At 42.7% G+C, this 14,059-nt stretch overlaps 1 protein-coding gene across 1 annotated transcript; it reads left to right on the top strand.

Moving 5' to 3' along the window:
* LOC120812847 (uncharacterized) lies at nt 1-3,631 on the top strand. Its single transcript, XM_040169056.2, has 5 exons — nt 1-134; nt 521-868; nt 1,221-1,365; nt 1,653-1,780; nt 2,036-3,631. Exons 2-5 carry the CDS (start codon nt 563-565, stop codon nt 2,369-2,371), a joined length of 915 nt encoding a protein of 304 aa, XP_040024990.2. The 5' UTR covers nt 1-134; nt 521-562; the 3' UTR covers nt 2,372-3,631.
* The last annotated feature ends 10,428 nt before the right edge of the window (nt 3,632-14,059 follow it).

Here is a 14,059-nt window from a genome sequence, read left to right on the forward strand (position 1 = left end):
ACGGACATCAATGGCAATGTCGGAAACTTAGACAAATATCACATTTTGTTCAAACAGAACAGAATTTGGATAAAAGCTTAATAACAGTCTTCCCATCACTGAAGATCAAGATCCAAGAAGAGAATGAAGGATTTGTAAGTATAAACTAATTTGGTCTGACAGTAAAATACCTTTTGCATTATATTTGCTCAAACTTATTGGCCACCTAGTTGTAAAGCCACTGTGTTTGAGATTTTGCACACCTTGATGGCCTTGCACACCTTGGTTTTAGAGAGTGACCCAAATGTTTTTGATGCAACAGAATTTAGGATTTGATTAGGGTTACTAATCATTGGGTATTAAAACCCAATTACTAATCATTGGGTATTAAAACCCATGATTAGTAAATTGGTATTGGGTAACAAATATATTGTCTGAAATATAAGTTCATATTAAGGCAAGAATAGCATGGGACTCTCATGAAGAATTGTGGAGTCATCCTTTTATTAAAAAAAATCCCTTTTTATTTATCTGCATCCAGGAGCACTTTTATGACCCGGTGTCTCATTGTGGGTTCATCGAAATGAAACTGAGAAACCTACGGAGAACCCTCCATGATGATCAGCGACTGTATCGCAAGCGTGGCAGGTCTAGTAATCCCTCTGGAGTTAGTATAACACTGGAAGTGATTGCAGATGGGGAAGAAGAGTCCATCAAGGAGTGGATAACCTCTACCAAAAGGATGAGACCATCTCCTGAGAACATTGCATCTATCAAAATGGGCATGGAGAAAACCTACACCAACCGAAGACTCTGGATTACAAGCAAATCGCCAACCGTGGCTGAGGTTTTCCAGCAGTACCCTCGCTTTGTGGACATGCCATACTTGGTAAGTAATCAACATATTGGATTGCAGATGCACATCTAAACTGCCATATATACCCTTTGTATGCTTTTAATGATACGTTCATCTGTGTTTCAATGCAATGTCACAGTGGAATTTAAATTGTGTAACGCAAATTGTACTCATATACTTTCCCAATACATTCCCCCGGGTGCACTGTCATTTAACATCTTTCCCATTTCATTGTCTGTGACGCACAACACTTTATGAAAATTTGTACTTTTAGCACTAGTTTTTGGATTTTGGTAGAGGGTTGTTAATATTGACCAATATATTTTGGATTGTCTTTAAAAAAAATAATAACAATCATTTTTAAATTGGTTGTTTCTCTTTTCAGTTGGATGCAGAGTTTGGAAAAATGTTCCCCGGGAAGGAAGACCTCTTCCTTCGGAAATGGGAAGGACATATTGTTCCAAAACTACTTAAAGTGGCTACACTTGAAAATGACCCCCATGTCTTGCCAGCTGGTGAGGAGAGTGATGGTAAGCTATGTTCCATGCCTATGCGATACAGTTAACACGTTCTTTTTATTTGGTGGTCACCAGGGACTATGCCATATTTTATCATAACAGGGAAATCCGAGGGCTTCTTCATGACCTTACTATATTACTAGATCTAAGTGTCATTTGAATGTGTTTAAATGTCGGATTCGCCCAGAACAACCATATGGCTCATCTTTTTCTATTGTGATTATTTGGTGGACAACTTAAGTGTCTGAGATGGCATCAGTGATCATATACAGTATATCCCTTTTTTTTGTTCTGCTTAGAGTTCCTTTGCTTCAGAGCCCTTCAGATGCTCACACACTATTTGCCTCCTACTGCATCGGGGAGGGCTAAAGGATGGGCCAAATGCAGTGTGAAATCGGCCCTTTCGTACATCTTGGACATAAAACCGGTAAGAAAATCCCATCTCAAGTATCAGCACATGCTAATCCATCTTTTACATTGGCTAAAGGGCTATGTCTGACTTTTTCAATATATGCAATCACATGTTTGATAATCCTGTTGTTAATTATTCTGGACTACATGGTAAGGGGATGTATGCTACAGTATTACAAGTTTAGCATTGGGATTTTGACATATATTCTGAATTTTGTGTATTTGATATCAGCCCTTAAGAGCCCTATTTGTTATACATGTTCTTTCCTAGACTGGAACAAGCATACCAAGCCTTCTAGAGGGATCTCCTGAGGAAGCAGTGGGAGTCCACCAGCCCAAGCTGGTGTGTTTAGGGCACCCCAGGACAGTTGCTCAGTACGTCATCATTGCAAAGAACGACAATGTCGCCATCCGCCTTCAAGACGAAGGTTTGACATGTGCCATTGACAAACTGTTCAAAGTTTTCTGGGTTTGCAACATGGCATATCCTGCCCAACTCGAATCAGTCTACAGTTTCTTTGAGTATGTTTATGACATGCCCATCTCAGGTGGGAAGAGATCAAAAGTTGTGGAACTTATTGCAAAGCTCCAGGCAGTATTGTTGTAAGTTGTACCACCATGTACAGTTGTCCCAAATGCAAGAAATCCATTTCGAAACAAGTCAGGACACTTATTAGACATCTTAGGCAAGTTCATGCAATTTCAGATGGACAGGATTATACAATTGTAGTCAGAACCACTGTCAAAGAACTTACCATAACTTTAATTCTTATGCCAGACATATAAACAGGGAACACACTCAGGTTGCAAACCCAGTAAATTTGGAACAAATGGTCAATTTTGGTAATGGGTCGGAAGATGTTTCTACGTCATGCTCCAACGCAATGAAAACTCCACAAACAGATTCGGAAACTTCAATGGATTGTCATGTTTCAGACCATCGTGAGACTGCAGCTTCCTTTGTTGCCAAAATGTACTGTGCATCAAATTCCACCCTAACCGATGTGCAAAAAAGCATTGCTTGCACTAAAGAGCTACTGGAAAAGACATTGGACGATTTAAAGGATAAAACTGCATCTGTAATTGATAGCTACTCTTTGTCAAATCTTTAATGCAGGATTTTGAAAATGCACGAAACATGTTTTCCGAGGTGGATACTCGGAATATATGAAAATATAATAAATAAATATTTTTCTGAAAAACACTCTCTTGTGAAGCCCACAGAAATTTTCTTAGGGTACAGAGGCGACACGGCAAGAAAGCAGGGGAAATTGAAGTACTGGCTGCAGACACTTGCCAGTATATCCCCATTATTGACACCATAAAGTTTCTCTTTAAAAGTGAAAAGATGCAGAGACTCTCTCAGCAATCTAAAAAAGGTGTTGATGGTAAAATGCATGATTATTGTGATGGCACACAGTTTACACATCATGCATTATACAATAGATATCCTAATGCCCTACAAATCCAACTTTATTTTGATGACTTGGAAACGACTAATCCTTTAGGTTCAAAAACCAAAGTTCACAAAATGGGAGCAGTTTACTTTTGCTTGAGAAACTTGCCCGTGCAATTCAACTCATCCCTTGCAAACATTCACCTTTGTCTACTCTTCAATGCTATGCTATAGACAGAGAGTATGTAGTAGAGGTATATGGCTTTGGCAAAATACTAGAGCCTTTGTTGGATGACATTCAATTTCTTGAAACAGAAGGGATAGAGGTTGAGTTGTTTAATTTGATGTATTTACTGCATTTTGTCTATAAAAATGTTAGTTTGCAGTGGTCATTTGGGAAAAACAAATATGTGAACATCTGTCAAATGTTTTAATATGAAATTAATCAAATAAAATTGTGACCTAAATGTCTTAGTTGTTTATTGTGAGTGTTTTAGAGCATATTTACCATGAAAAAATTGCATTTTAAGAATGCTTTTTAGAAAAAGTATAAATCTTATTTTTAACACATCTTTTGTGTTAAATTAACACATCTTTTGGGTTATTTTAACACATTGTTATGTTGAAATATAGAACACACAACGTGTGTTAAATGTTCTGACACACTGGCTGTGTTAAAAGCAACACAGAATGTGTTGTCCTTAACTAGACACACAGATGTGTTAAAAATTAACACATGATGTGTTATTTTTAACACATCTGTTTTGAGAGTGTGGAACATTCCCCAGAGAGGACTTGTACGGGGTAAAAAGATGGTGTTGCGTGCAGTATCTGGCCGAGCAGTCCTGGAGTCGGTGGAAACGTGAGTATCTCACAACATTATTGCAAGACAGTGCTGGCATACACCAATGAGAAATCTGTGTGTCGGTGACATAGTGATTGACATTGATGAACTGCTGCCCAGAGGTGAATGGAGACTCGCGAGCGTCTTAGAGACTGTCAGTAGTAAAGACGGACTTGTAAGGAGCGTGAAAATCTCAGTGGGAAATAAGAGACTGAACAAGAAGTAGAAGAAGAAGAAGAAATCTCTCCGTAATGGCGCGCCGGGTGCAGAAGTTAGTTCTGTTAGTGGCGGCTTCTTAAGGTCCTGATTACAAAAGTTCATTGAAGTTCTTAATTTGAAATTATTCATAGTTCATATGGTGTTATATGTAATATTCATAATTTGGTCGGAGTGTAACTAACCCAGCCTGTGAGTATTGAAGAATGTTTTGCATTTTTTCTTTATTACATGTCTTTTGGTTGATTTTGTTGTGCATTTCCTGTTTGATGCTTTTATTTTGAAGGCCGGGCTTGGGTAAAAAACGGAAGTCAACGGTGGGAAAAAGACCGCGAAAGGAAAAAGGAACGAAAAAAACGGAGATCAGTTAACGGACGGCTATGGTATTAGTGCCCGCCCCTACTCCCCCGAAAGGCCAGAGCTCTTACGGTTATTTGATTAAATTGTACAATCAAGCAGTAAGGCGTCAGACCATATGTCGGGAGGGATATGCTACAGTAATAATAAAGCTAACGTTGGAAGCCAACATCCCTGACTGATAAAGACAGCGCAGCAAAGCCTCAACTAGCTAATGAATAACCTTACGTTTTTCCTGTTCTTGTACCAAATGAACTCAAGAGCACACTGGCGACCAGCACTTTGTTTGCTGAACACTAAGCTAACCTATTTAACGTTAGTATATTAGCAACTAGAATCATCAATAGAAACACAGGCCCCAGTCGGAGCGTGTGGACTGGGTCATGGCAAGGACACAAGACACGACGAGCTCCACTGAGACAGCGTCACTACCGCACACATACAGCGTTCATGAGAGGAAGTATTATTGATAAGAAGCCAACATCCTGTGAGATGCCAGTAGTAGTGAAACATGTTGTAAACATTTGTCCGGTGCTAAAAGCCAGGTCTCAGTGGTTGACCCTGAGATGGAGAGATAGAAAGATTTAGGGTTTGCAGCTGGGTTTGGGGAAGGGGGTCATCTTGCTCTCACAGACCTTCGATCAGAGGAGCATTGTGTGTTACCCTCAGCTTCACCTGAGTTCTTATCTCAACTTGATTTGTGGCTTTTCGTAACTGGCGCTAAGAACTGTCTCCAAGTGTATAAAAACTCCGCGTTTACGCTGGAATACGTGCTGGTATGTTGGACCTCCTGCTTGCAAGCAATAGTTAGAGCCAGATATCTGCAGAGAATTGCTCATGTAATCTTTTTCTCTTCTAAATAAATGTTAACTTTTTGACTTTAATTGATCGACGTGTTGCGATCCTTCTCATCAACCAACTCGGGGGGATCGGAGATCCCGACAATCCTTTGACTAAAACGTCAACACGTTTAATAGTTGTGCGTGCAATTGTACGTGATAGCCACACTAGCCACTAAGCTAATATTAGCTAACACTAGCAGGCGCCGCAATGTGCCATCAGCCACACAGGGTTTCCGTTTCAACTTCGCCCGGCCAGAATTTTATTAATATTTGCACAAATACCTTTACATCCCGGTTGCGTGCGGGTTAATCTCCGGACACCGGAGACAGAGAGTCGGACGGCGGCGCTGAACATGATGTGGGGCAGCCAACTACACGACACGAACCGGTGAGATTTTGAAAGAGGAAGCCGGTTCTCGGTGGCTAGACCGTCATGTACGCGAGCCTGTTCTGCGCATGTGCAATCTGCAGCGCTTCATCATATGTCATCATATGTTTGCAATGAAGTGCCATGCCTATGAAAAATGTTCCATATATGTTATTTTAGTAGGATATGCCCCAAATTAAAAACAGGGTCAACAAGCCCATACATACATTATCATTTTCAGTGAAAAGTTCAGTAGCCAAAGCATATTTCTATATGAAGACTTAGCATTACTTTAGAATCAAATGTACTAGAATTATCTTACCTGTGATCCCGATAGTTAGTAGCGCACACACACACCAGGGCCTACAGGAATGTTCAACATATAATATCAGGATGAAAATGAGAGAATCTGAGTAAGTGTGCTGGGTACTACTTTTTTTCATTGTACTGTGTTGAATTTAGGGGTTGTTGATCAAAAGGTTAAAATCAAATGTATTTAATAAAAGAGATGGTGTTGTGGTAAAAAGAACATCTCAGCTGAGGAGCCGCTGGTCTCAGCAACCAATAGGCCCCAGGTCAGCCCTTTTGACCATCCCTAGTGCCCGTCTGTAGCCTCCACCAGCGAACTCGAGAACAATGGTTCCTACAGGTATTTATAACAATGCTTAAAGGTGTGAAAGTTAGTGTCCACACCTCTGGGAGTGGTCTTCTGGTGAGTTCAATGTAACTTGGATTTCCAATGACCCTTAGTCAATATCAGTTGTTGTTTTACATGCATGCATTCCAGTTGATTACATTACATCAAATTACAAAAAATCACAACTGCATTGGTATTATTCTATTACAGTTGCAGAATTACAGTGGTTTTACAATATTGTCATTACTTTATTGATTACACAGTTTGTAAGAATACGTGTTCAAGATTTGGAGCCTGGTCGGGGTTATCAAAAATTCAGCCGAACGACTCTGGGAAATGTATTTGTCAGATCACAGGTCAAGTATCAGCGCTGCGTTTGCAAAGGCAGGAGCAGTTCAGGCAGCACACAGGCCAGAAGAACAACTCCTAACATCAGCAAGAACATCATGTTTTATAACCCTTGAAAGACAGAGAAGGAAAGATTTCTATTGGCCCTAAACTGGCGTAGAGGAGGACCTTCCACCTCCCACATCTAAAGATCCGGTCACATCCAATGTCCAGACTCCTGACTTAACGTAAACATCAGCGAACAGAGTGTGTATGTTGAATAGTGTTGGTGTGTCTCTAACCCCCTTTGGCTGGTAAATCTTCTAGTTGACCCGCAGACCTTGCATTCCTCAGCCAGGACATAAACTGACTCCCCATCTTGTCAGACTCGTGTCTGCCTGCTTGGCACATCCTGCTTCCCCCCTTACCTAACTCTTAAATCAAGACAAGACAGCAAACCCAACTAAGCCCATGAAAAGAACTTTTGATTATCAAGTTTCAGAATCATGGGTGTATTCTGGTGTACACTTTATGCATTTTTAATAATTTTATGAACCGGGTCGTCAATTTGTTTCTAATATCCTACAATCCATTCCTTTACACCAATTTTGGTGTAAAAACTAAACAGGTGGATCGGTTCATCAAATTCCTCAGTTTTGTCTTCTCTACTTTGTTTAGCATAACGTTCGATCCAATATGAAACTAGCCCAGTTAAAAGTTTGACACATACTTATAGTTTAACACACACAAATATGTTAGCACCTCTTGTGAACTGACAATAGACGCTTCCACGTATCTTGTGAAAGTGTTATACTGCAAGGAAACAAAACGAGGTGCAGCAGTCGCCCTTTGACATTTAAAGATTTGTAGGACAAATGGCCACTACACGGATTCCCTTTTTACCCCGTATGTGGTTTGGAGATTATCATCCTGTCCAAGCTCTTCCTGAAAGCTGTTGTGTTCATCAACCCTCCTTAATTCAAAATCATTAACTTCATTATTTGCAATTTGGCCCCAACTTATCAAACAAAACCGGCAGAACTTGTGAACAATAAAACTTTCAAAAAAGCCTGCAAGAAGAGGTTATCTGCGCACACACAAAATATAGTACCCTTAAAAAACTGATCGAAAACTTCAACCAAAATTCCCTCTTGTTTAAGACATCTTATATCTTTAATCTCGGTTCAAGAAACTTTTCATAACCATATTGCTTGACATCGACACTTTTACCCAAGACAGCTAGCTGAATTGAAGGAAGACTTGACCGGCACCTGGCTGGTAAATGTAGAACAACCCAATGTACTGCAGTTATCTTTCGAAGTTTTCTAGAGGTGCTAAGCGGGTTACAAACTTCAAATTCATCGATATAGAAATCCAAACTGATACATTTGTTTTGCTCTCCCAGTAGCTTATTTTCTCTGTAGTACTTGCCGTCTTGGAAAGACCTAAGGTGCCCTGATAAAGCTTCTTCTTCAAATACAATTTGGTCTAAAAAGTCTGTTTGACCTAAGAAAGTCTCAGGTGCCTTAGTAACAGATATATAAACAAAAGTATTTTGATGAGCGCTGTTATACAGATATTCTATGGGTTCTATAACAGAAAATAATTCCTTGAAATATAAATTCCTTCGGTAATCTGTAGATAAGGAACCGTTCTTTGATGTTAAAAGTAGTGGATTAGTTTGAACTACAGCATTAGAAATTTCTTTCAAAATAGAATCATTTATTTCAATTCAATGATTGAAGAGGATCTCTTTGACACTGTTTAGAGTCTGACTGTTAGAAAAAGACAGCAGATTATGCAAATCCTCTACAATCTTTTCTGTTGCAGCTCTAGAAGCATGTACAGTAATCCCTCGTTTATCGCGGGGGTTACGTTCCGAAAATGACCCGCGATAAGTGAAATCCGCGAAATAGAAAACTTTTTTTTTTTTACAATTAGCAACTATTACATGTATACAAATACAGTGACTCGCGTGTAGGCCGTTTCACTGCTCTTCAGACTGGGCCGCTGCATCCTGACTGCGCTCTGCAGTGTTCTCTTCTTCTGAAGCCCGCGGTGCAGGTGTGTTTGTTCGGGAGAAGAACATAGTGATAGGCAGCTGTTGTCGCTCTTTTTTCTTCTTTGCAAAAAGATCCTTGTACACCGACATGCCACCATCGATTATGTTGGAGAACTGTAATGAACGGCTCGGGAGTGAGTTTTTAGCGAATCAGAATGCAGAGCACAATGCACCAAAAAAAAAAAAATGCAATATGAAAATCCGCGAAATAGCGAATCCGCGATAAGTGAACCGCGAAGTGGCGAGGGGTCACTGTAACACTGTTTGCATATATAGAAAGGGAGAGGCCAATTTGTGTTGAAGTGTCTCACTATTCACGTCTTCCACAATCTCTTTAACCTCGTCTGGTCTCATAGTGTCCTGGGATGATGTTCTTGCTTCAATATCAGATTGTTCACCATAATTTGCTTCATCTTCAGTGTTGGCTCTTGCTATTGTTCAAAAATCCTTAGACATGCAGTTTTTATGTCTACTTCTGTGAGAACTGAAAGTTGGGCGAGTGTTGGTTTTAAAGGAAGTTTCTTGATTCTTTAAATGACGTCCAAGATGGTTCCAATACGTTTTTTCACTGCAGATCTCCGACAATCCGACAATTCTCAGCGAAATGTAGAATTTTCAAAGACTGAGTGGGAGGACCTAGAAGAATTGGGCAACCCACAGGGTGTGGAATGTATAAAAAAGTTCCACTTATTAAATAGTCTCCACGAAAAAGTCAAGAAGGATCTAGTTCTATCTAGCTGTGAATCTGCCAACGATATGTTCAGGCTGCTGGACAGCAAATACGGGAACAAAGCGAAAATAGTCCTAATGATCACCAACGAGGTCCAATCTCTTCCCCCCGTCAAAGGAAACAATCCAAGAAGAACCATTGAATTGATCCAGGCTGTGGAAAGGGCTCTGTGCAAACTCCAGATTCTTGGTGAAGAGGACGCTGTGAAGAACCGTGTTGTTGCTCATTCTCTTGAAAGCAATCTTCCAAGTTCACTCAAGAAGGAGTGGATTATCCACAAAACTGACCACAGCAGGTCAGAAGGATGACTATCCCAGCTGTACTGTCTGTGGAGATGACTGCCATGGCGGCAAGCTATTTTCCTGCAAGGTCTTCAGAGAGCAAGATCTCTTAACAAAAAGGGCCCATTTGAAGAAACTAGGGTTGTGTTCTAAGTGTTTGCGTTCCCATCCCAAGGATGGGAAAGGATGCTCACCCAGATACCTCTGCCCAAAGGGAGACTGTCGCCAAGGAGGGGTGTCGGACCACAATTACCTCCTGTGTCCTAAACCACTGACTCCAAAGAAGGACAGCAGTAGTAAGGAGCAGAGCACCATAACATCTGGAGGAAAGAAACTTGGACTAACCAACAAACAAGGGGAGTTTCTGGCAGAGCTTACTCCAGAAGAAAGGGAGAAATACAAGAATGCGTTCTTAAATAGAATATCATCAACTGCATGCGCCAAGGCTGGAGAGGGACTGCAAGAACATCCAGTGGTGATGATGCTGATGGAAGTGACACAAACTCTGGTTGCCTTGTTGGCTCCCTAATCGACCTCGCATCCGACACTAATTATATCACAAATGAAACAGCTGATCGCTTTGGACTCTGCGGTGAGAACATCAGACTTATAGTCCATGGAGTCCATGGAGGGGGGATGAAAAAGGCTGTCTTGACGAAAAGATATTCCCTGCAGCTGAAGGTGAAGACATCCAAGGGAAAAGTGGCAGAGCATAGAATTCTTTGCTATGGCCTGAACAACATCGCGGAAGTCACTCAATCAGTCACTGCCGAGCAACTACAAATGTTCTTCCCGGATGTACCCAGAGATGAACTGGTCCGCCCCACAAAGATTGACCTCCTTATCAGTCACCGGGAAGGTCGTCTTGTTCCCCAGCCAAGATTGTGGAAGACCTCGTTCTTTGGGATGGCCTGCTAGGAAAGACTGTTGGGTGAACCCATCCCAATCTCATTGAGACAGTTGATTTGTCCGTGTACCGCTCTGAAACTCACCTAGCAAGTACCATGAGATCGGCCTCGATGGCGTGTAAAGAGACCATCATACCTCAAAGGGTCAAAGGGAGGAAAGTCATGAGTGTGTCCGGAGCACTGCAACCGCCAACAAAGAGGTCCTTGAGTGGTTCAGGTGGGACAGCATTGGAGCAGCTCAATGTGGCGGCTGCAAGTGTGGTAGGTGCCGATTCACCGATTCACTTTTCTGAAATGACCCTCAAGGAAGAGCGGGACCTGGAAAAGATAAAGGAGTGCCTAACATACGTGCTGGCGGACAAGCACAGCGACTCTCCCCACTGGGACACAGCTCATCCCTGGAAGACAGACCTCAAAACACTGCCAGACAACCGGAAGGCAGTGGAGGCAACCTTCAGAAATACTGAGAAACATCTGGAGAAGGAACCTGTGTGGAAAGCTGCTTACAAAGAACAAATACATGAAATGGTTTCAAGAGGGGCTGCTGCAAAACTCACAAAGGAGGAAATTAACAACTGGGAAGGACCTAAATGGTACATCAGCCACCTGGTTGCACCGAACCCTCACTCCCCCTCAACCCCGGTGAGAATTGAATGGAATAGTAGCCAAGAGTTCCGAGACATAAGTCTAAACGATCTCCTTCACCAGGGTCCCGAAGTACTCAATCCCATCAGAGGTGTACTTCTGAGGTTCAGGAGTGGACTCCATGCTGCACTGGGTGATATTAAGAAAATGTACAACTCAGTGTGGCTGAAAGATGATGAAGTTCACCTCCACCGCTTTCTCTGGAGAGACAAGCCAGAGGACAACATTGAGGTGTTTGCAGTTGTCAGAGTCAATATCGGTGATAAACCTGCAGGATGCATCGCCCAAGTTGCAATGAAGGAGACAGCCAATCTTCCTCAGTTTGTGGATATGGTTGAAGAACGGCAAGCTATAACCGAGGACAGCTATGTGGACGATATCCTGACCTCACACGATGACCTCAAGACGCTGGAAAGGGTCACCAAAGGGGTGGAGGAGATTTTGAAGGCAGGGGGCTTCTTCCTCAAACTGTGGGTTCTGTCAGGCCAAAGTGGGAGGAGTGGAGCCACTGCTGTCACAACTGTACCCAGGACTCTGGTACTGCCCAATCAAATGCATGATGGGGAGAACAAAGCACTTGGGGTCGGCTACGAACCTGAGACAGACAAGCTTCGGTTGCTGACTTCTATCAACTTCTCTAAGAAAAGGGAGAAAATGAGGACAGGGGTCAATCTGAGCATGGAGGGTGTCAGGGAAGGAACACCAAATCCCCTTAACCGACGCATACTACTTAGCCAGATTGCCGCATTATACGACCCAGTTGGTCTTGCCTCACCAGCCAAGCAGAAGAGGGTAATGTTGGTACGAGAATCATTCCTGGAAGCTGGCAAGGACAACCCATAAAGACACATGGGATGCCCCGCTCTCACTAAAACTTTGAGAAGCCGCAATAACGCTCTTTGAAGAATTTGTTAGACTGGGCCAGGTAAGGTTTGAGAGAAGCCATCAGGAGCCATAGGCCCACCAACAGGGATCACGTTCTCGGATTGGAAGTGAATCCTCCTATGGAGCTGTACTCCACCTGCGGTGGGAAACTCAAGACAATGTTGAAATGAAGTTGGTAGAATCCAATGCTAAACTCACCCCTCTCGACCAAAAGGGAGATGTGATCAAGGCGGAACTCTGTGGCGCGGTCTTCGCTACCCGCCTAAAAAAGTATTTTGAGAAGCACTGCCGCATTAAAGTCGACCAATGGATTCACTTTATGGACAGCCAAACAATTCTGGCAGCCTTCCAAAAAGACAGCTATTGCTTCCAGACCTTTTTCGCCAATTAAATCGGCGAGATTCAGAAAGCCGGACATGTGGAAGATTGGAGGTGGATTGAAGGCAGACTAAACATTGCTGACATGCTTACCAGAAGTGCGACTCCTGAGGAACTTAACGAAGGGTCAAGGTGGCAACGAGGCCCTGAGTTCCTGAAAGTACCTAAGACAGACTGGCCTATGAAGATGGCCAGTGAGATAACACCCGCTGCTACTGAAGATGTGGGAAAACTTCAGCGGAAAGCCTTCTCAGCAGTGGTCACCAGGGCCCAGTCGAAAAGAACTGGAACCAGCGGGCCTGACATCAAGGCGGAGATCAAGCCCGATAGACCACAAAATGTTTGTCTCCCGTCTCCAAAACCCAGAATGGGCCCTCGTAGGGCGGGCGTAGCGGTCCCCTGTGAGCGTCGTGGCGAATAAAGACGTATTAAGCCGTCTGAAGCCCAGCAGGGACGTGCGACTGAGGGAGGCCGTGACGGGGTCGTCGTGGCACAGGGCGTAGAGAGGGTGTGTTGGGAACCACAAGGTTGGTGGTTCGAGTACCAGCTGCCCCATGTCGAAGTGTCCCTGAGCAAGACACCTAACCCCTAATTGCTCCCCGGGCAAAATGTAAGAGCCATGGGTTAAAAATGTAATGTAAGTTCCTTTGGATAAAAGCGTCAGCTTTTGCTATCAAGGTACAGGCCACGTGCCCCCATCATCGCTTTGACGCACTGTAGCCAGACCGCCCGCCAGGCCCACCTGTACTGCGGCATCTACCCTGTGCTCTACACCAAACCTGCTAACGATGTCTGGGCTGAAGACGTTGACCTGCAAGTCAACTTTGCCCTGGAAGTTGGTAAGTTGTTTTGTTCCAATTTGTCTCTTAGCAGAGGATTGTGGAACTGTTATTGCGCAAGAGGTGTGGGGTTGATACGTGTTACTTAAGATCTAATTCACCAGATCCTTATATTTTGACTAATGCCTCTCTTTCCCCTATGTGTAGGAAGGCGCCACAACTTCTTCAAGTCTGGAAATGTTACCATTGTTGTGACTGGCTGGAGCCCGAGTACCGGTTACACCAACACCATGAGAGTTGTGCTGGTGCGTTGAACTTCATTAAAGGACATTGGTCATTGCTTCCCCTCCCCTCTCCTGTGACCTGCCTCCCCATTTTGGACTTTTTTTGGACACTTTTCTGAACAATGTATATTGTTATTTATTATATGCATATATATTATAATTATTAATGCATTGTTGTTCATCAATTTATTGTTTACAATATATATATATCGCCAGGCAGCTTGTGAACAGTTATCAACCAGGTGAACATAGCAGAATATTTTTGTGCCTTGACTATTTTGAATGCCGGCTTCACGCAGTTTCTCGATTTATAATCCGGCTTCATGTCTGAAACTTCATCAATTTCTAAGATTCTCC

This window comes from Gasterosteus aculeatus, chromosome Y (assembly GCF_964276395.1).
Source record: "Gasterosteus aculeatus chromosome Y, fGasAcu3.hap1.1, whole genome shotgun sequence".
NCBI classification, from domain to species: domain Eukaryota; kingdom Metazoa; phylum Chordata; class Actinopteri; order Perciformes; family Gasterosteidae; genus Gasterosteus; species Gasterosteus aculeatus.